The following is a 22183-nucleotide window of genomic DNA, read 5'->3' as shown; positions in this document are numbered from 1 at the left end:
TTACTTGGGCTGGGGCTTTCCTGGAGTTCGAGACCTCCGTCTCTGATACACCACTGACCGTCAACGGGAGAGCAATCCCTTGCTTCTCTTGAAATCCTCAATCTTGCAGGTCTTTTACAACAACTGAATATAATAAGAACTATCTTCACTACATATCTCACATTAGCAGTTTGAATTAACTAGTAAGACGGTGTAAATATTCTTTTTTTTGTTACAAATAACTATAAGAAATGTTCCAGCCTCCTTTTCCAAAGAGCTCACCAATTCCAGTTTGTGCAATAAAAACGCTCCAAAGATTGCAGGATCTCTGAAGGAAAAAAAATAAGGCAGCCCACAAGAATTTATGAGAGGCTGCATTTCCTCTGCTTGAGACATAACAAGTGAAGCACTGTCTAAGTGCAAAATACACGGGAGAAATGACTGTGGAGTAAGCTCTCTCTAGAAGGAAAATAATTTTAAAGTGCATTTCTCCAGCACATAACAAGTTAATAAATTTTTCACCTCCAATCAGAAGATGCAGAAAATTGCATATATTTTGCACCTTACTCAATCATTGTAGTTTTACTTTATCATTGATGAAGAGCACTGGGAAGGTTCCTTCAGTCAGTCCCTTTGAACAGGATTTTCAGTTCCCTTTTCACCTATTTGAAACCTCAAAACTGAAGTGAAGAGGTGAAAAAAAAAAAAAACCAAAATCCAAACTATACTGAGTGGCTCTGCAGGTGTATTTTGCTGGATACTGGTTTATCAGCTGCATGAAGTGTCATTACAGAATAAAAATAGAAAAACTACACCACCAAAAAAATTTGGGGTTTTACTTAATGCAGTTTTTTAACTTCAAGTCCTAAAAAGACTAAATAATTACATGGGAAACACTGGGTGCTTAGAGTTTTACTCGATTTGGTCATTTCGGTGTTTGCTGGCCCCTGCCCAGGGTCCCACCAGCCCCGCAGCGGGGGAAGCAGCAGAGCACCCTCTCGTCGCCCTAAAAATAAAATCCAGATCCAACGGGATGAGAGTGGTGGTCACGGGAAGCGTCAGCAGCCCCACAGACGCGGCAGCTACCGGCGTAGGCTGAGGGGCTGGCAGCCCGGCACGGCCCGCGGTGACTGTAAACATCTCCACCGCGTTTATTGGCAATTACCGCTGAAGGTCACACATCAGCAGCGGGCTGAAATTCCAGGAAAAAAAAAAAAGCTGCTCTTATGTAACTGCTGCCTGGATGTTGGCAGGTGCCCAGCTGAGCAGCTCACTGCAATGTGGCTGGGAGCGGGGAAAAAGAAAAAATAAAAAAGGAAAAAAAAGAAGTAGGACATCTCCCAGGCACATTCAGCATCCTGAGCTTGCCACCTGCAGGTCAGCACTGACACGTCTCTCCTTTTCAGTCCATAAAATACTAACGTGTTCCTCTAGGACACAGGCGGTTTAGTGTCCAAGACTGGCACTGCGGGTGGAAACTGGGCCATGCTGTCCCCAGAGCCAATCCGGACCCAGGAGAGCAGACGGCAGCGGCTCGCTGCAGACAGAAACGGGAGGGAGCTGGGCTGCCCGAGCTGTCCTGGACCACAGGGAACCCACGGTGGAGCTCACATCTCAACCCGAGTCGTCAAACACCATAAAATCTGCATTTCTATCATGCCTGGACTTTTTAGTGGGTTGAGGACTGAATTAAAAGTAAACTAAGCTCTTGTGTGTAATTGCAACCAGGGGTTAGTTATCACCACTCTGTGAAGACTCACGCTTGACAGCACTCAAGACAAATTTACCTTGGTCCTGAATCTCTTCTCCGAGAGAGCAGCAGAGCCAACAGCTCCATCAAGAAGAGGATTACAGCAGTTCCAGCCCAGCAAGGAGTTGGTCAAGAGAGGCTCAGCCTGAGGGCTTTTACAGCCAACACGCCAGTGCCGTGCCGTGACAGTCTCCACTTTCTTTACTAATCCAGGAACTTGCTCAGAGCCAGGGTTAAGAGCACCCTGTTCAGCTCTTCAGCTCCTAACACCTGCCTGATGCTCCGGGAGAGCCCACAGAGCCAGAAAAACAGAACCCCCGATGCAAACCTGAGCAGAGAACTGCCCAAGACCAGGACAAAACCAACACAGCCATGCTGCAAATAGGGTGCAGAATGGTTTATGGTTTCTGATGGTTTTGGTTTTCTACCAAAACAAATCATGCTCTTCATCTATCTTGCAAGATACCTTTTCTGCTCTTTGTTTTAATACCGGTCTTACACAGGCCCTATCCTGAAGGTCTGTGCGCTCGTACAAGTTTACAGGAACCTGAATGATTTGGAAATCCTGAAGATGACTCTCATTCTTACTGTATCCTCATTTCTGTCCCCAGAAGAAAAACCTTTTACACGAATCCTGCCACAACAGCAGATGCTGCAGAGCTAAAAAAAACCAAACCAAACCCTAAAAGATGCTATCACCATATTTCTGCCAGACAAGACCATGGTCCTCAGACTATTTTAATAGATGTTGAAAACAAACACCATGCTACACTGATTCTCCTGGAAAACTCCAGTTCCTTCCTGTCCCTCATTTCCAACAAAAAGAGAATTCCAGATAAACCCATCAACAGAAAGCAGGCGAACTGGGACATTAGCATTAAACCATATTAACTCTCTCTTCTTTTCCTTTTTTTTTTTATTTTTTTCCCACAACACTTCTCCAGCACTGCAAACACTCCAGCAACCCCAACGGCTCGCCCAGGCATTCGCTGCTGACCCTGTGCTCAGGTCGCAGCATGCAGTCCTTCCTGTTCTGAGGGGATTTCCTACGCCGAGGTGAATTCCAGCATCATTCACCCAGTGAAAAGGGTGCTTCCTTCCTTCGCTTGTGAAAACGTTGAGGGGGACCAGAACGCCGACTTTCTGTCACGGCTTTCAGTAACAAGTGCACAGACCTCCTGGGGTTTTATTACTTGGATTTTAATTTTTATTATTTGGACCCACTGTTCACTGAAATTGCCCTGCAGAAAATCACCAAGATATATAAATCTATGTATGCAAGCACAGAAATACTATGAAATCACACGCAAGATGGTTACTTTCAGAGTTTTACCCTGAGGGAATAAAAGCCATTTCAGCTGATCAGAAAAATTACATTGTGCAGAATTCAACAGAAAGGGAAGTTAATAATTGTGCTAATAATGGAGATTCCGATATTCTACGCCCTAAATCTTTACAGTTTCCAGGGTTGACAAAGGGGAAAACGAAAGAAAGGGAATCCCTGGATTTCTGCTGAGACTTGTCAGTGATTCAAGCCCCGTCCGAATCCCTTTCCATCGGCAGCCAGTGCTCGCTGCCAGTGGTTATAAACACACCTGCTCCCTCCTGCACTGCTCCATCAAGGAGCAATAAAGTTCCTCCCTTGCAGCCTCCAGCCCAAATCCTAAATTGCTCTGCACGCTCTGGCTGATTTATTGCAGGCAAAGCCAGCACATTACAGCCAGGAACTGAAAGGGAGAGAGTTTCACATTATGACTTAATTTGCAATTAAACAATTCAGGTTTGTCTGAAGTTTCTCCAAGATAAAATTAAATATAAATGCTACTCTGGGAAGCTGGAGCGCCACATAATCTAAGGGGTCTAGTGCCTGACGGACGTTCACGTGCTACAGATTAACTCGTCCAAAACAGAGCACGCTGCTGGTGCGTACTCCCCAGGTATGACAGGGGAAAAAAAAAAAAAAAAAGATCTTGGTTTATAAAAGAGAAAGAGAAAATAATTACACCAGTCACACATCACAGCACCTCCGTAGCTGTGTAATATCGGCAGTCTGGTGTGAAGAGTGGACACGCACCCGAGATGTCTCATCCTAACACCGGTCAGAGATGACGGCAGTGCCGTAAATGCACTCGTGCCACACGACAGGCTGTCCTTCAGGGCAAAGCCGGCTCTGGCTCTCTGCGCACATCCTACCCGTGAGCATCTTCCGCGCACGCTAACAGGAACGGGATGCTAAGAGCAGAACATTACCACCAAACAGAAAAGCCAATACTTCGAGGAGCTCTAGCTGAGCATTTTCTGACAAACAGCTTTTCACTGAACCTGAAACTGGAACTGGTGATGACAAATTTGTGAAATTTTTCTGAGGAAATGTAGCTCAGTCCCTGGCTTGACCTTCGGCTCCATCCTTCAGCTCTGGCACAGCAGAGGCCAGGTTAAAAACAAACCAAAAAAAGCCACAACTCTGGTTTGTTCTTGCAAGGAATTCTGCTCCTTCCCTTCCCTAAAAGCCCTGCTGAACAGCAAAGACCCTTCAGCCTAACCCTGAGCTATGTGTACGTTTTTCAGTCTACTTTTGTGACAAATAATTCACATTTCAAATCCATTTCAATAGGCAATGCTCCTAAATATTACTTGGTCAACATCAAAATTAACTAGTTCTACAGAAAGCAATTTACGGTGTGTTTCATTATCTACTCTACTGAATAAAGAGCTGTAACATTTAAAGTGTTTTAAGTGGTAGAATTTTGTTCCAAATAAAAGATTGGCCTGGGAGAAAACACAGGAAACAAAGCAGAGGGGAAAATATTTTGTTTTTCCTGGTATTTCAGTACAATAAGGTGCCAGTCAATCACTTTCTCAGTATTATACATTTAAGCAAAAAGAATCTCAAATTTAGCGCCCACACGTGGGTTTTTCTGAGCTGGCTGAGGAAGTTGCCACGGCAGAGACAGCTCAGCTCCCTCCCTGCTCCCCGTGCACCGGTGCCTGACCCATACCCACCGCTTTGAAAAGTCCTTAGAAAGCTTAATTTCAGTTAAACTGAAAGTTCTCACTCAAGTATGGCTTTTCCACCCACAAAACGGCTACACAGAGCCTGAACACTGCAGGCACGTTTCTGACAGCAACCACTGAAGGCAGGTTTCTGACAGGAGGAAGCTTTCCACGCAGAAACAGCTTCAGAAGTCAGTAATTTTCATCGGATGACACCACACTGCTTTCACAACACATCCGAACACCTTACGTGGCTTTATACGCCGAACCTTCACTAGGAAGCAACAGGAAGGACCGTGAGACGCCTTGATGAATCGCGTGACTGTCACCTTTTTTGGTAAAGCCAGCAAGAAGAGCTTCTGCACAAGGACCCAGCCCTCCGCAGTCCCGCCTGCAGTCCGTTTTGCTGAAAGAGCCCGTTTACCAACGACGCGGTCATCGCGGCTGAGTGCTAAACACTGACATTCTAATGGTGCTTGTGGCAATTGATGCTGCAAAGGCAACCCAGATCTGGTCCTAAACCTCACGAGATCTACTACAGCACCAGGGGATTGCAGACTGAAGGAAACAGGCTGCCCAGAGAGGCGGTGGATGCCCCATCCCTGGAAACATTCCAGGCCGGGTTGGCCGGGGCTCTGAGCAACCTGATCTGGTTGGAGATGTCCCTCCTCCTGGCAGGAGGGTTGGTCTGGATGGGCTCTAAAGGTCCCTCCCCACCCAAACCATCCTGTGATTCTGTGACTCTAAATTGTAACTGCATTTGGATTGATACTCCACACAACGACACACGGAATCAGTTACGGTAACTGTTCCCAGCACAGACACACGGCAGACTGAGAACTCAACTCACTCACTGACACAGGCGCACAAACCGGAAAGCTCAGTGCTGAAGAGACAACAGGACAGATCACAGGGCTACTCATCAAACAAACACCAGAGAAACAACACTGTAGAAATAAATAAAATTAAAACCTCAGCATTATCCAATTCAATGGTCATCTGCCAGAAAAGAAAGAAGGGGAAGAAGTGAAAGCAAGCATTAGTAAGAGAAATTACAAATAAATTTAATGTTTGAATCTTATAAATCATTTAACACTGTAATGCTGCGATCCAACACTGTCAGTATTTCACAGTCAGCACGAGTGACGTTTGCAAGCGCCAGGATGCGGTGGCTTGGGGAACCGACGCTGCTGGGAGCGCTGCGCCGGGGAGCTTCGGAGGCAGGATGCGCCCCGGCTTTGTTCCTGTGCCAAGTGACAAACCACATGGGCTGGCTGACTGGCATCCAAGAACTTCACCCTCGGGCGTCAGAGTCAGCACCAGCATGAGCTGTGTGCAGCAGCAGGAGCACAGAGGCTGGATTTCCAGTTTGGGAAGAGAAATGGAGTTTAGACACGAGTGCTGCAGAGCTGAGGCTAATCATCTGGTCGGCGCCCAGGAAGACGTGTATGAATGACATGTTTCAGCACAGTAAAAAACTTGGGTCTAGCCTACACTGTCACCGCAGTGAAGCTTTCTGCCTATTAAATGCACCACAGTATGCTACCCATCACCGAGCGAGCCCGAGCTCGTGCCAAGACGAGGAGTCTTTAGCAATATGTAAAACTTCGAGCCCTCCCACCAGCTTCTGTGCATCTGTGCTCTCCCCACGGGTTTGCACGCTGCAGAGGAACCCCAGCTGGTTAACCAAGGTCTCTGCTAATGGCAGCGGACAACGCTGCATCCTCATGACATTTCCCACCTACAAAAGGCACAAGCGCAGGGGCCAGGAGGGGTTGGCCTTTTCATTATTTGTGCTGGAAGATCAGGCGTGAGAGGAAGAGGACAATCTTTTTATAAATCAGATCGTTCCAGCAAGCACCACATGGTATTACAGCAAAATCTCACACTGTGCCAAAACTTCCACAGCGCTCCGCGGCTGAACATGGCTTTGAAGGGACTGCTGTCAGTTCTGTGAACATCTGACCTACTAGCAATACTGACTGGGTGATCACAAGAATAAGTTTTACCATTTTATGTACGTAGGACTCCTGTGTTTAGAATGGGAGCATAAGTTGGTTTTCCTCCTTTTCTTCTTTACGCTTCAGGATCATTTTAAAAACAAAAGGTATTGCCTTTCAACACTAAATACAGTTGTATGAGTCACAAGGAAGAAGAAATGCAACGGCACTTCTCGTAGCTAGACAGTAAAAGCTGTTCCACTACCACTAGCAGTCTATCTGTAAGCCATGAGCTGCTTTTTCACATTCGGAAATCCACTTCACAAGCAAGCATATTCTCATCTCGCATTATGTAACTGATCAACTGCTTCAGAAATTGATGCATTTTCTACATTTGGAAGATTTTCAGACTCTTGTGGGGTTCTCCATGACCTGAATGGTGCAAGTTAGGTTAACTGCGTCTTCTAGAAATACTGTGTCACCTGCATTGCCCAAATAAAGAACTCCTGTAAACGTATTTTCATTTAGAAAAATCTAGAGTGGCATATTGCATTTATAACAAAAAAAAACCCAACCTCTAAGCTTTCATTTGGGTTTTGTTGGTGTAGAGTATATATCATCCACCCTTTCTATTATTTAAGGTGACCTTGGACAGTCTCTCTTGGCTGTTTTTAACAGGAGAACATGCACTGATGTGTTAACCAAGTGTAAAACCAAACCTACGATTGCACCGAATCTTTTACACCCCCAGCTTTGGACATCAGGAAATATCAGCACGCTACCCTTGCTAAAGAGAGGACAGAAGGGCTCCACAAGGCTTCATCTTGTGCAGTTATGACCCAGCACAGGACACTGCCGCTTCAGCAGCGAAGGACGATGTGCTGAAAGTGGGTTGTAACCTGCAGTTGCTGCCCTTTCCTGCTTACCCTGCTCTCCTTCTCATCTCACATCTATATGCTTCTTTCTTGCAGTTGATCAGGGCACTCCTCCAAAGTCAGTGAGTTGATTAAAAAATGCTATTGGAAAGTGGAAAAAAAATAAAAATGCCTAAGTGGGACTGGAGGTCTAGAGCCAAGCAGCAGCAGAGGCCAGGACGCGGGCTGGACCTCTGACAGCCAAGAGGCAGAAGCAGCACGTAGGAAGAGCGTTCCCTGGGAGGGCAGGGAGTACAGCGCTGGCCATCCCTGCCCTTCAGGCATTTTCCTAGGAGTCTCTGCTCGCTCAGGGCGCTGCTGCGTGCTCAGCTGGGCGTGCTCAGGTACCAGCCCCCACACACGTGCACACCCACAGGCACTCCTCGCTCCCTTTGCTCTCCCTCCTGCAGGTCCCTGTGCTGCGGTGTGCGAGTGCCTGCCTCTTGCTGGACTGGCAGCAGAGCAGCATGTTCTGCTCCGGCGTCCTTCTCATTTCCAGCTAAGGTTGGCCAAAGCAGGCATCACCTGCCACATCCCAGCAGGCCCAGCGATGCTCCAGGTTCCTCTGCCTTCAGAGCATCTCCCTCCCCTGCGGCTGCAGCTACAGCGATAAACAATTATGAAACTATCTTACCTCTAAAGCCTTTGCCTTGTTGTGCTGCGAATCTAGCACTACGCAACAACGTCAAACCCTACTGCAAGTGAGAACTGCATATGAGACATCACCTCCTCCTGGACACGGGCTCCCAGTTGCAGCCAGCGTTCTTCCACACGCTGCTCCCCCTGATCCCAACTGGCCATTCTCCACGACTCATGAGCACCTTCACCAGGAGGGTTTATTGTGGCAGGGTAATAACCTGGGGCACTTAAAAACGCATGAGATAGCTGAGACTAGGATTCTGAGACTGACTGCAGGGATGCTGAGGTACACAAACATACACACATACACACACTGTTCTGATAAAAAGGGAGAGTAGGTCTGTACCTACAGAAAAATGTTCTTCTCAACAAGGAGCTGTATGTAGGAAAGGGAAAGATGGTGGATGTACAGATGGTTTCCATCTATAATTCACAAGATGACTCAGATGTATGTAAATGTAAATTAAACTACAAAATATCCTCTTGTTCCAAGGTTATGTGACCTCACGAAGAGTAACCTAGACCCAGAAAGCTGATGAAAAGGTTGTATCTGTCATAAAAAGATAATGAAATTAGGTATTTTTACAGTGCCAGCAACCACAGGAATTATACTTAAACTTGCAAGTCTAAAGTAGAAGTAACAGAAACAAGCTTACCTTTCAAATTATATTTGAAGTTACTAGTTGACTAAAAATGTTTTGTTCCTGATCCAGTACAGAAGTGCTTACACATACAAAATACAGCTTGAAAGAGCGAGAATTTTACTTTCATTTACTGAATGACAGGCAGTGTTTAACAGAGAATGACGAACTGTAAATTTCAGTACCTTTTCTCCATAGCCTCTGTCTTTGGTCATCATTTCCCTGAGCGTCTGTAACACTTTAATACACAGTTTCTCCTCGTTCTCCTCTAGCAGCTGTTTCGTATGCTTTATTAACCTGAAAATAACCAGCCACCTTTCATTTTAGTGCCAATATTCTAAAAACGGGATCAGATATACGTGGCTATCTTACTGAATGGCTTTAAGCTGCAAACAAGTTTTATTATCATGCCATTACACAACTGTCTTGGGAACGCTCTCTCAAGTGCGACACAACAAACAGTCTTTCCTCATCCTCAAGAGCTTTTCCCCTCAACCCCCTCCAAAGACAGACTGTATGTACCACACCACGAAATACTGCGCTTCACAAGTATTTCCAAGTATATCAAGTATTTACAAAGCTGGGTAAGAGGGCACCACTCCACAGGGCATGGGGAAATAACGAAAAAGCAAAACATAAAACCCTTCCAGCAAGCCAGATTTCAAGACAACTTACTTGCAAATGAAACCTCCGCTTTCACATTTCCTCCTGGCATCCGTGTTTTCCGGGAAGAGCAACTCAGGCCTGTGAAGCACATCTACCAGCACTGACAGCTCTGCCTGGACAAGAGGACGTAAGCGATCCTCTAAAGCTGACACTATGTCCTAGAATACAATCACAACAGGATTTTAAACAAACATTAAGGATATAATTTATATGCAAATTAATTTTACAAACAATAGGAGTGAGACAGGACAGTTAGGTCTGTCCTGCCTGGATAAACTAGATTAAAGACCTCAGAATTTGGTCAGATACAACTTTCAGTTTGATTGTTTAATATTTGTCTTCAGAAAGGAAGCCCTGACTTCCAGCAGTCTTAGTTCCTACCCTCCCCATCTTTGTGGGTGCCCTTGTTGGTACAGGAAATAGAGAAAAATGCAGATTCACAGCTGCACTGGAACTTTGTGATAACGATCAGGATATTTATGCTTACACACACTGACAAAAATCTACTACCGTTAAAGTGATGCAAAAATAAAATTATTCCCCTTTTCCTTGACATTTGGAAAACTGCAGCTACCTTAAAAATGAAGCTACTTTTATCCTAATACTTAAACAAGTAGAAAATATGAGATAGCTATGAAGCCAGAGAGGAAGTTTAATCAAACTGAAATGGCAAACAGACAGGAATGGATAAAGAGGGAGAAGCTATTTCAATGAGAACGGGTTGGGCACTGTTTTTACATTACGTAACGTAAGTTTACGTGAAGTCAGCTAGAACTGTTTGCAGGAAAAAGCTTTTGACAGAGGATGAACCTTCAAAGGATAAAGGCGTCATTCAAGATGATTGATTTCATTTGCTATAAAAAAGGTTTTATTGAATTGTCTACAGATCTGAACACAGAATATGGCTACAACACATCAGTCTCTATTTCTAACAGGCAGCATTAGGTTTAAACAGTCTTTTTAGCAAAACCAGTATGGGAATGCACACGCTTTGTTTCAGAGAATGACCGTGGTTGCAGCTGGTTCACAAGGAACCGATACATCCATTTATTGCCAGCTCTGCAGCGGTTTCCAGGCAGGGCTGTGACACCTTTCATCACAGAGTGTTCTGGTGTACAAGGAGCAAAGCACTGGAGGAGTCTGGAAGGCTGTGATGATGAAAAAGTCCTGTCTTATCAAAGAAATATTACTAATGGGGGAACGAGAATACTTCCGGTACCACTACCTCCTAGGATGAGTAGTTCTATACTCACTGGCGGAGCACATTCAATTACCTGTTGTGATACAATGGTTTACACTTGATTTTATACACTGTATTACCGAATTATTACATTTGGTATCAGCTAACTTGATTATCATGTGGCAGTTTGACTAGTTAATTCCCAAATGTCTTTATACTTAGTAATTCCTCCTTTTGTGTAGGCATGCAAGTAAGTGCTCCTCAAAGGAGGAAGGGGTGTTGTGGAGTCACCTGTAATCTCTCAATTATGTTCCGATAATCCCGGGAGGCAGCGAGCACCGAATCTCTGCGGGCAGCGTTCCTGGCAGTCATTCGCCAGTTCATGGCAGTCTTCTGCACAATGTTATGAGACTTCAGGAAGAGGTTGTTCACCTGACTGTCCAAGTCCACAGGAATCGCAATTGCACGGCTTTTTGCTGCAACAAGCCAAAATCAGTAAGAACTGATTCCTTCAGCCCATGTACTACAATCCATGCAAGAAGACAACAACCTCTACTTGCAATTCCTTCTACAGCCTCCTCCGTGTGTACTTTGAACAGCACAGTCCTCAGCCCCTGTGTAATGGGTCAGATCTCTCTACAGCATTATGTTTCAGGGCTTCCACACCTCAGAGCTGCTTACTGTCTTCAAACTGTGGGAGCAGGAATCTGTCCTTACACACACACTCCCAACATCTCATGCTAACACATACGTACACCTATCCAATAGACTTTGGCCTCATATCCAGTACAAATTACTCCTCTTGCTACTACAAGTGGAGCAAATTACTGGGAAGAGCAGCACAAAACCATCTCCCTGCTGCAGCTCAACAGGACCGCAGTGAGTTTTGAGGTTACACGGAGAAAGCACTTCAGGTTACGACGACAACACCTATTGCTCAACCATGACAATACATCAACATTACTCCGGCTTTGCACTATCCCTTGGCTCCGAGTTATCTGCAAGTAGCACCTGCAGGTAGTGAACTGCGCTTTCTTTTTGGAAAGATGACATGTAAACAGCACGTGCTGGAGGACCACGCTTGCAGCAGTTAGCTCTGATCACATCCATTTCTTACCTACATCTGAGAGGACCCGAATGCAGCTCTCCACCGACGCCTTTTGGCTTGGCAGTAACCAGTTGCAATGGTAAACTCTGAACACACCTTGCAGCAACTGTACAAACACAGGCTGGCGAGTCTGGAACACAAGGTTAAAGAAATGAAAATCAAACCCAACGTGCCATCTTGAGCTGTATCAGCATCACCCGGAGGTAATACCGGTTACCAGCTTCAGCCGTGACTCTGCACACCAGTCATTTCTGACTGGTCTGCATCCACTTGTTAGGCAACTTCATGCTGCAGACAGCTTATCTACCACGCCATCAGCAACCGAACGGAAAGGGTGGGAATGAAGGCTGGAAGGGAAATATTAAATAGATAGCTTCTAAAGCAGAAAGCCTCCGTAATTGAAGCTTGACTAAGCAAAGGAAATTAGCAGTCATCTTCATCTGTTTAATCAGAGTTATCAGCAAACCTGGCACACAGAGATTCTTCTTTTAGCGCTGACCAGTAGTTGACTCAATAGTCCACAGGACTTTGCTCTTGGCTAAACAGCAGCACAGGTCCAGAGCTGAAAACTCATCATTCCAAGTGTTATTAGCTGGTATCTAATTTACTGAAGAAACCAGCTGTGTGTGTGCGTTATTTCAGACACAGGTAGTAGTTAGTGGTAAACGCTACAGCTGCTAGGGAGCAGCGAAAATGAAGGTGTGGGATTTCAGCCCTGTATTTTGCAAGTGATCTTCCACTACAGATAGGTGAACTACTCCAACACACACGAGCTCTGCTCTTTCATCTTTGCAACACCCCAACAATATTGACCAAAACTCCCTGTTTGGTTTTGTACAGTAATTACTTAGTAGAACAATTCATTTATTTTACCTGTAGAGGAAACAGTATTTTAAATATTTCAAACGAACCTACATGGAGAGGGAATACCCTGTGTCTACCAGCTATGTAGTGTTTCTATCAGCTAAGTGAACTACACCACAGTGCAAAGCCCACAAGACTTAGGAACCAGTGAAAAAATACCTCTTTTATTCTGGTCAAGATTAACGCCTGTTTGTAAGAAAAAAGTGGAGTTAGATGAAAAAGCCAAGTCTATTAAATAACTAAATCTATTAGATCAAGTCATCAAATAACACCATTACGAAATGTACAAAAGGAGAATCAAAATTAAAGAAACAAAAATTACTACAATACAAGTACCTATTGTCTTTTCTAGAAATAAGGCAAACACCAAAACAGGGCAGAAGGTAGTATTCTCCCAGGGCTCTGAAAATACCTGCACTTTTGGATTTAAGCCACCCACATATTCCTTCCAGTTCACGTTTAGAGACTTTTCGGTCTTAAAAACCTTCAAAGACATTTCATTTGTTTAAACTAGGTCAATAAATCAAATCAGGTATTTACTCCATGTTCCATATGCCTCCGGGTACACTTGCGAAGGAAAGCCTTGGGCAGCAGCACCCTTCGGAGGCAAAAAGGCCAAACAGTACTGGTAAAGCAGGACAGTTTTGGACAGCTGTTCTTTGAAAAGACATATTTATGTTGTCCTAATTTCATATCATTTGAACTGCATGACAAACGCACAAGGTGTTCCTTGAATGAGCAAGGCTGGTCTTGACTCAAAGGAGGTACAGTTTAAGTTGAACAAGCCATAACATGAAAGCATGAGACAAGAAGAGGCTCGCATGGGAAGAAACGAGATGACAAGGCGTGGCAGAAAGGACAGGGAGTCAGGGAGTCACGGAGTCCAAAGGCAGCGCAGAGGAGAGTGGCAACGGTCACTCGCCTAGGGAGACAGCGGCACCAGATCACATAGCGGTGGCTGCAAACTGCCCTGCAGCATCTCAAACGGGAGAGGAAAATCCCACCCGGAGGAGTGATGTACGGTCCAGCTGGCCATACTCCTCCAATGGGAGAGCCCCGTTATGGGCAAAAGGCTTGACAGGCAGAAAAAGGGAGAGAAACAGAGATGTACAAGAAAGATGAATCTAGGAAAAGACAGGAACACAGAGCTATCAAGTGAGATGTAAAACAGGTGAAATAAATTACTTCACCCTGCTAGACAGAGATTGAGAAACCAAACAAGAACTGTTCACATAAAATTAACACACACAACCCTAATAAAGGGACTGACACGTCAAATTGCCAGATGCCCTTTTACGGCTGCTTTTGGGAACCAGATGCCTCCTGCCCTGCTGCCAGTCGCACTCAGTGACAAACCTGGAGTCTGCACTGTGAACTGCCTTGGCACGATGAGGTTCCATCAAGTTTCAACAACTACTATGCTCAGGCTTTTGACAGACCTGCCAGGCACCTGACCACTCCACCCACACTCCTCCCAAAAAGTTATTAATGAACAAAAGAACGATGTTATCTTTGTGCTGCTATACAAACATCAGGGCAACGTCCTGACACTGCTGTTCTGCAGTGGAAATCTCTACCTTCTGTCACTCTACAAATCTTTCAAGCTTCTCCTCCACATTTCCCCAACATTTGTATAAGACAAAAATTACTCAGCTTAATGAATCACAGTAGAGCTTTTTTGAAATTTTTGTCTTCAAAGGAAATTAGAATCTTCCTATAAAAACATGCTTTCTTTAAACAATCACCTTTGCACCCCCTGTAACGCGACACCCTCTGCTGCTGTCTGGAAAGCTTGCCACCAAAGCTTTATCTTCCTTCTTCATGGCCCTCTGGAGAACTTCCTGCTGCTGTACCACTGCTAGACAGCTGGCATGCCAAACTATCGCTGAGTAAAGTAGTTTGTTTGCTCTCCTGCACCTGCCCACATGATCTTATTCAACTGTACTCTGACCTGTGGCCACAAAGAGGACAACCAGAGCCCTCAGATGCAATTGTAATACAAAAAACATATTTAAAATCCCTCATTTCCCTACTTGCAATGTGATTTTCTCACCTGGAACCTGATAATGATATGTAGAAACTCTCTCCAGACCTGTGTGATCTTGGTGGTAGTAAGGAGTTGAATCTACTAATAATGTGACACTTCAGCCTCTCCAGAAACACATCTCTACCCTAGTCTATAAATCTTTCCACTTCTACAGAAAAAGAAACATCCCAGTCACAAAGAATACATATCTGCTTCCCCATTAAAAACACACAGGTTTCTTTTTAACCCGTAAATGGAACCAAAGTGGAATGTACATAATTGCATTTGCAACATGTTTTCACTTTTCTGCTTCTCTACAATTTCCTACCTGCAAAGTGGTGCTCTGATCAGAGAATGGGGAACTGAAGAAAGTGGTGACTATGCTCATCACTATTTCTGTCACGTACTTCTCCAGTATGGAGTCAGCGTGTTTTCTGTCACTGGTGTTGTTACAAGCCTGCAAGACAATTCATTCTTAGATCAGAACCAGCTCAACCAAGGCAGATTAACAAGTGTTACAGACTGGAATTCTTGATTTTGCATTGTCCTAGTCACAGCAATTCCCTGCCACCATGGTATTTATGACACTTGGATCTCTGGATTTCCAGCACACACGAAAGCAGAAGCCCAACACTGTGACTGTTTTAACGTGCTGGCATATAGCATGTTTAGAAGGAAGGGAAAACAAAACAAAACCAAAAAACAAAAATAAAAGAATGCCTTAAAGGAAAGAAAGTAGTAGGGTAGGGAGGACTGAGGTGTAATGCTTTCGTACGGGGAAATACTTGGAATCCCAGGCAAAAAGCCATATGGTCAAACAAATGCCAAGCTTGGAAAAAATTTGTCCTGACCTGCCAAAAAACGTCAACTATTTCTGAGAAAGGAGATCACTTATCCTGGCCAGAATAAGCAAGCCAGGTGGCAGGACAGAAAAAGGCATTAGACAAAGAAGGAGGGTGTGGGGTTTTTCTGAGGTTTGTGTTGTTTTTTTTTCTTTTCAGAAGGAAAATATTAATGTGTTCCATCCAATATGACTAATGACATCCACAGGCATAAGGAAGAGAAGGCACATATAAATTTGAAGGAACACAATATGCAGGAATACAATATGTACTTATTGCCTTGATGCACTGTTATGTCTTTTCTCACTGCTCTATACGAAATAGGTTCATTTAGGCTTCTTGAATGCAGTTCCTAGACACAGAAGTCATTACCCGGCAGATGTCAACCAGGAAGTTCTCAAATAGCTTCCACATATGATTGCTGGTGTAAATCTCTTTCATTTCTACCTCGGTGTCCACATAGCAATGATTCAGGAAGTTGATGTATGCAATTTTGACCTAAAAGCAGAGAAAAAAAATTACCATTAAAAAATAAAAACCTGAATGGTATTATGAATTAATGTAACATTGCATTAAAACTGCTACATAAATCATTTGTAGTTCTACTTCTTCCTTTTATTTAAGCACTGGTGAAATTTAATGCCATGAATAGCAAGACATCATCCAATAAAAAACATCAGGATTATTGCAGACAAAACGTCAGCATAATAACCATTTCCAGCTCTGCAGAACCATCGGTTCAGGGTTAGCAGCACACTCCATAAACCCCTCTGCCTCAACAGCCCTATAAAACAACCAGGTACAACATCGCATCCCCATTTTAAGGGCAAGGCAACAAGTCTAAAAGGATTTAACTTAACTATCCAGATTGAGTGGGGCTGTCGAGAGCAGAACCAGAGAAGGAATCCAGCTTCCCAGCTCAGTGCCCACCTGCACCACGCCCCTTCCCAGGCCAGACTCCCCCATATTCCATCTCCCACCCAAAGTCAGCACATCTTGAACACACGTAAGGCCAGTTCCTTCTAACAGCCCTCACCTCAGGTATGCAATCCTCGTGGGTTACCACCCTAACAATGTCATCCAAAGGAAGCAGGGAGTTGCATTTTATTTCTGTGTAGACATTTTTGCCTTCCGTGCACACAGCGAGCAGCTCTACTAAGTGGATGTGGTACATCAGTGGGCTGTTCTCATCCATCCGGTCCCTCTCCGATCTCATCATTTGCACCAAAGTCTGGAAGGAGGCTCTGTCATTGTAAAACACTAGGACATCCTCTCCCGCATTCACCAGCTACCGAGAAAGAAAAATATTCCATCAGAAGATCAAAGGCCGTGCATCTCCCCTCATCTGTGGGCTGACTGTTAGTGCAAATCCCGATCAGCTAGTCAGCTGGGCATTCCTCTTGTGCTCCCTTCATGGGACAGAGGGCTCAGTATGACATTTTCTCTTAAAGAATTTACCACTTCTGAACTGCTGAAGAACTTCAAAGCCAGTCTAACTGACTGCTTAGACAGAAGTTGTGCCAGGAATCTTGTGACTTTCCATTGTGCTTTTTCGTTTCACGTATGTTGCCTCAGCTGACTGTTTAGCATGGCTAGCTGTAGACATGCCATTTCGTTCAGAGAAACGTCCCAGGGGCACGCCGCATGGGAGCACTGTGGGGCTCGGTAATTCCGCCCTTCTGAACAAACATAATCGATTTTCCAAGGCTAGCGAGTGACATGTGAAGTCACAACACTGAAGATTTCTATCAGCTTCACATTTGAGACCTGGATGGCCACATTTTCAGGGCGGTTCAGACCTCTTGTAACTCCACGAAGGAAAGGAGGACAAGTAAACAGAGACCTGCTCTGGGCTGAGCACTTCTGAGCACGCAGCTGGAGGATCTGAGGCTGTCCTCCCGCAGCGTTTGCGGCAAACAGCTAGAGAACGCAGAAGGCAACCCCCAAGGCAACCTCTTTTTCCCAGCAGCTGCTGACCCCTATGGAAGCAGATTGCTGAGCAACTTGCAAGCTTGACTCTGTGTTGAGGAGCTCACGAAACCATTTTTGAACTGAACAACCAAATATGGAAGATCTTCAATCAATCTAGTAAGACTGATACACAAAAGCCAAAGCTTGACAAATCTGATCCTTGGGCTCCCCCTGCTGAAGAGGCCAATAAAAATCCCATCAGGTATGCAAATCCGCTGGCGAACAGACCACATCCAATATCCAACTTAAAGGGACTTACTCAACCTTCTCTTACCTCTCCCTTCTATCCTGACACCACAATTTCCCAGTTACCCACATACCTGAATTTCTGAAGACCCTCAGATTTCCCCCCCACCCCGCCCAGCACTTAAACAGTTGAACATTTATGTCTTGTGTATCTTGGTAAGGTAAGAAATTCCCATCAAAATACTACCATGGTAAAATTTTCCCTCTGCATGAGTAATCTGGAAGTTAAACTATTTCTCTTTTAGCCAATTTTGCTAGGGAAAGGTACCCTTGCTTCCTTAGCCCACCCTTATGCTGCTGCGTAGAATCCTGGAAAGTAACTTGCAGGTATCATTAATGACCAACCACTCGTTACACCTATTACAGGTGAAGAGCTCTGAAAGCCTTCAGTCACAGAAAAGCCCGTGCTTTCTGGTAGCTGTATGCTCTTTTTGCATCGTGAGAGCTAACTGTCAGCTTCTTGGCAGTCCCAGAAGCGAGAGGATCAATTTGTCATTTTCACCAAATGGTATGCGAAAACTTCTGTTCAGACATTGGAAATCTCTGCAGCTCTCACCTCAGCCATTACCATATCTTGGCATTTCTTAATGAATTTTCCTTCCGCCTTGACAATTGTCTGCAGGAACTTTATGTACTGAACGTTTCTGCCATGTGTTTCAATACAGTGGACGAAGTGTTGAACAACGCGCTCATTAATCTCACTGCAAAGCTGGAAGTTGTTCATGAAAATGTGCTGCATTGTTACCGCTTCCAGAATCTAATGGAGAGGATCAAAAAAAAAAAAAGAAGTTAGAAAATAAACAAACCACCAAGCCCACAGAGAGCTCAGGATCAACTCAACACTCCTGCAAGGTGCAGGACTGAAAAGAACATCTCCGAGGACCTAATCTTTCAACACAACGGCTCGTATCTAAGCCCATTTTTCAGTCCACTTCAGCCTCTTGAACTTTCTACACTGAAATTGTCCTAAACAAAGAGAGCTTGCCAACTTTACAATGAAAACACAGCGTGACCCCTTCAACTAATCTTGCATCAGAACAGGCCCAGAGGCGATCACCAAGGACAATCCATTCTATTTTCTTGCTAGAAAAAAAAAAAGAAAAATCACAGCATGAGGTTATTCTTACCCCTGGGTTAAGGAACAGGTTTATGTGCTTGTGCAGCAATGCCTGGTTCTGTTGGTTCCCAGCACAAAAGTTCTGTAGAAACTCATGTGCAAGCTTCATTATCTCCTGCATCCTCGTGTCTTCAGCCTGCGATTGCATGACAAATACGATGGGGTTAAAAAGAATCTGAAGGTTCACTTTCAGGTGAGGACTGGATGAGCCGCAGCTCCAGCTCTGCAAGGGAACCGTCACGTCCCTCACACTCCGAAGAAAAACAAACCTCCGCCCAGTTCACAGACACGAGGGATGAGTTTGGCCTGCTTCAAGGTTTTAAAGATCATCAGAAATAAAGACCATAATAGAAATTACAGTAGTTTATTCTCTAAAATTGCATACTCCATGGCCAAGCCTGCCAGCAACGTGCTTTAGTCACTTTTACACTTCTGAACATACCAGTACGTTGGCCAAACCACACATCATCACCTTGGGGCTACACAGGAAGATTGCCATGTTCTGCTGAAATGCATTTCGGCAGCGACAGGCAGTTCATGGCAAAGCAGAGATGGAAAGTTATTATTGCAAGAGTCAAGCCCAATTTGTATTTACTGGAATCCACACGCTACTTGCACGCTTTCAAGTACCGTTCAGGAATCGGTGCCTTTCCTCTGACATCAGTGTGGATTACCAGTCCACTCATGGTATAAAATGCCATTTGGAAAATCAGCGTCTGCTTTTATTTTTAAGGAGTTTCATATATATCCCAGGGTGAAGCCCCTTCCACGCTGCCTGCCCAGTATGTTTTCATATGCATGAGATGGAAAGGTGACAGGATGTGGTGAAGGGGGTTTTTGCTGCTCAGTTTTTAGTAAAATATGAACCAAGACAGCATGAGACTTAGCTTAATGTTAATCAAAGCTTCTGCCTAGAATTATTGGTTCTCAGAAACCTGCAGAGTTTGAAACAGAGGACAGCAGAGTGCCTGGGAAAACGTGAAGAGCACCCTCACCTGTGCCACGGTAAGCATCCGTCTCTTGTGACTAATGGGCAGGCAACGTGATGAACACAAGGTGTGCTTCATCAGCACAATGCCATGCTGTGCAAGCGCCAACCGAACAGCAGCCCAGCCAAAGTGGGCTTCAAACTGCACGCCTGACATCACATGGCACTCTGATACGGCTAATTGTGAACAGCAGTCCTTGCCTGGACAGTCAGTTGATGCTTACTGATTTCTAAGGGGGAGTTTGGGACTCTACAACTGGAGAGTCTGTGTCTAACTACCGGGCAGAGCCGCTGATAAATCCCGTGGGAGACAAGGCACTCTCGTTTCCCACAGCATTCCTGGGATGGCTGTCGTACAGCTACCTTGTAGCAACAACGAGGGTCTTGCTTCCACTAGCACAGCTTAACTTCAAGGCAGCACATGTCCCATGAGAAGCTGAGAGTTGAGCCTTGGTCTTACTCTGAGCTACGATGGACCAGTGCTTCTTCAGGAAATAGTGCATCACACTGCATATTCAGAGACTTCACTTTTGAGGTGTGAATAGTTAAAATAGTCTCTTTGAATCCCAGATAAAGGTGAAGGTTCAGGAAGATTCAGAGGAGCTATTAAAAACCCTGCCAACACGACATGAAGCAAGGCAACACCGTACGGAAACCCAACCTTTTCGTAAGGGATCTGCAGCAGCTCCAGTACAACCACGTGAGCTCCCATGTTCCTCAGAAGGCGCTGCTGCTGCTTACGGCTTTTCCTGACCGAGGCGCTCTCCTGAACACACAGCTTGCTGAGTCGCAGCAGGATCTGGAGAAGACACTTGTGTCAGAGCTGAAATTCTGGGGTTTAGTTCAGAACATGCCAGGCAGCTCCCAGAGAGCAGCAACGGGGAAAAACGCATCTGCATGAACCAGAGTGGCTCTAGGTAGTAAAATCAACTCTAGGGGTCTCTGGGAGAGGAGGTAAAAGCAGGCTACAGCCTGGTCGCTCCAACATCAGTAGAGGTGCAAAAGGATGGAGCTGGAACCCAGAGTGACTGGGAAAGGTCGGGGAGGAAGGAAGCAATGGTGTCTGCTGCCTCTTTGAGGGGCACCCACCACCCCCTTGGCACTCCTCGGGGATGCAGCAGCCAGCACAGCCTTGCACCACTTGCCACAGGCAAGGGAAGCAGTGCGACAAAGCTGTCATCACATCTGGTGGTTTACCAGCCTGCAAACCATCCATCACATCTCTGACTAGGGCTGGCCCTGCAGAATTCAGCCGTGTCAAGCAAACCCGGCATCGGACTCCACGGCACAGTGCCATAGAAAACCCATGAGCTAACACCACATTCGCGCCAATGCACGCTCTTTGTCTGGTGTTTTGAAAATTAAATTTCAACAGCACGGTGGTTTTGAGTGCAAGGTACTTGGGACAGGGCAATTTAAATAGCTTCTCCACTTGCTTACTTCCTTCGTAGCCTCTAACAATAAAAATATTGTGTTACCATTGAAACAGCAGCAAAACGTCGTGCTTCTCACTAATCCATTCTTAAGGGAAGAATACACATTTCGTGCTTGTTATATTCCTGGCTTCTCATTCAAGCTGGGATATGTTATTACTCAGCAAATAGTTTCCACAATGGAAGAGTGACTCAGACTTTCCTGGGTGTCTCCCTCTGCCTGCAGCTCTCCAGAGCTGTCTTACTCATTTACGCTTCCATTTAACCACCAAGAAGGAAAGTTTTACCTCTTTTACTACACGATAGTTGTAGCTGCTAGTACTTTCAGGCTTTTGGGACTTGCTGTGACCTTCCTGTGGATAAAAATCAGACAATTTATTACTAGCCCACGGTGTTGTCCTCATGAAGGCCAAAATCGCCATTGTGGGATAGATAGTATGTGCTCTCTCCCTGGAAAGGAGTTTCATCCTTCAATTTTCTGACAGTCTCTGAAAAATGCATATCATTATCCGGACAAGTCACACTGGCCTCTATAACATGAAATAATGCAAGGGTAGGATGATTTTAGAGACAGCAACCTCCTGTCCTTTCCTTTGCCTGTCACACTCTGTCTGTAACCAAGCCTCCCCCCAAAAAACTTCTTACTTTCTCTCCCTACTATTAAACTGTCCTTGCACAGATATCAAGAGATAAGTCACAGAACTACACACTAGGAAAGCAATGAGTAAGTTATTTCTTTTTACTTCTCACAATAAATATTCATAACCCAGGGACTACTAGTTGCATTCCCTCACCCAGTCTTTTCTATTTGATTGCAAATTATACTGAAACAAAAGGTGTTTAATTAGCTCTAAGCCAGATGTGCATGCCAGGGAAGCCCAGTAT

General features: G+C 45.0%; 1 protein-coding gene across 1 annotated transcript in view; it reads right to left on the bottom strand.

Moving 5' to 3' along the window:
- ITPR1 (inositol 1,4,5-trisphosphate receptor type 1) overlaps positions 1 to 22183 on the bottom strand; it is a 167873-nt gene that overhangs the window by 70131 nt on the left and 75559 nt on the right. Inside the window, exons 28-39 of the mRNA XM_086756031.1 lie at positions 21586 to 21651; positions 20527 to 20664; positions 18888 to 19013; positions 18317 to 18517; positions 16580 to 16831; positions 15916 to 16041; positions 15030 to 15158; positions 11821 to 11941; positions 10995 to 11179; positions 9533 to 9681; positions 9043 to 9154; positions 5696 to 5722 (exon numbers count right to left, since the gene is read on the bottom strand). Coding sequence (XP_086612157.1) covers positions 5696 to 5722; positions 9043 to 9154; positions 9533 to 9681; positions 10995 to 11179; positions 11821 to 11941; positions 15030 to 15158; positions 15916 to 16041; positions 16580 to 16831; positions 18317 to 18517; positions 18888 to 19013; positions 20527 to 20664; positions 21586 to 21651 — 1632 coding nt within the window. The remainder of the gene's footprint in view (positions 1 to 5695; positions 5723 to 9042; positions 9155 to 9532; positions 9682 to 10994; positions 11180 to 11820; positions 11942 to 15029; positions 15159 to 15915; positions 16042 to 16579; positions 16832 to 18316; positions 18518 to 18887; positions 19014 to 20526; positions 20665 to 21585; positions 21652 to 22183) is intronic.

The sequence above is a fragment of the Chlamydotis macqueenii genome, chromosome 10 (genome assembly GCF_036417535.1).
Source record: "Chlamydotis macqueenii isolate bChlMac1 chromosome 10, bChlMac1.mat, whole genome shotgun sequence".
In the NCBI taxonomy this organism is placed as follows: Eukaryota; Metazoa; Chordata; class Aves; order Otidiformes; family Otididae; genus Chlamydotis; species Chlamydotis macqueenii.
Note: the sequence above shows the minus strand (reverse complement) of the source record. Positions and strands in the feature narration are given on the sequence as shown.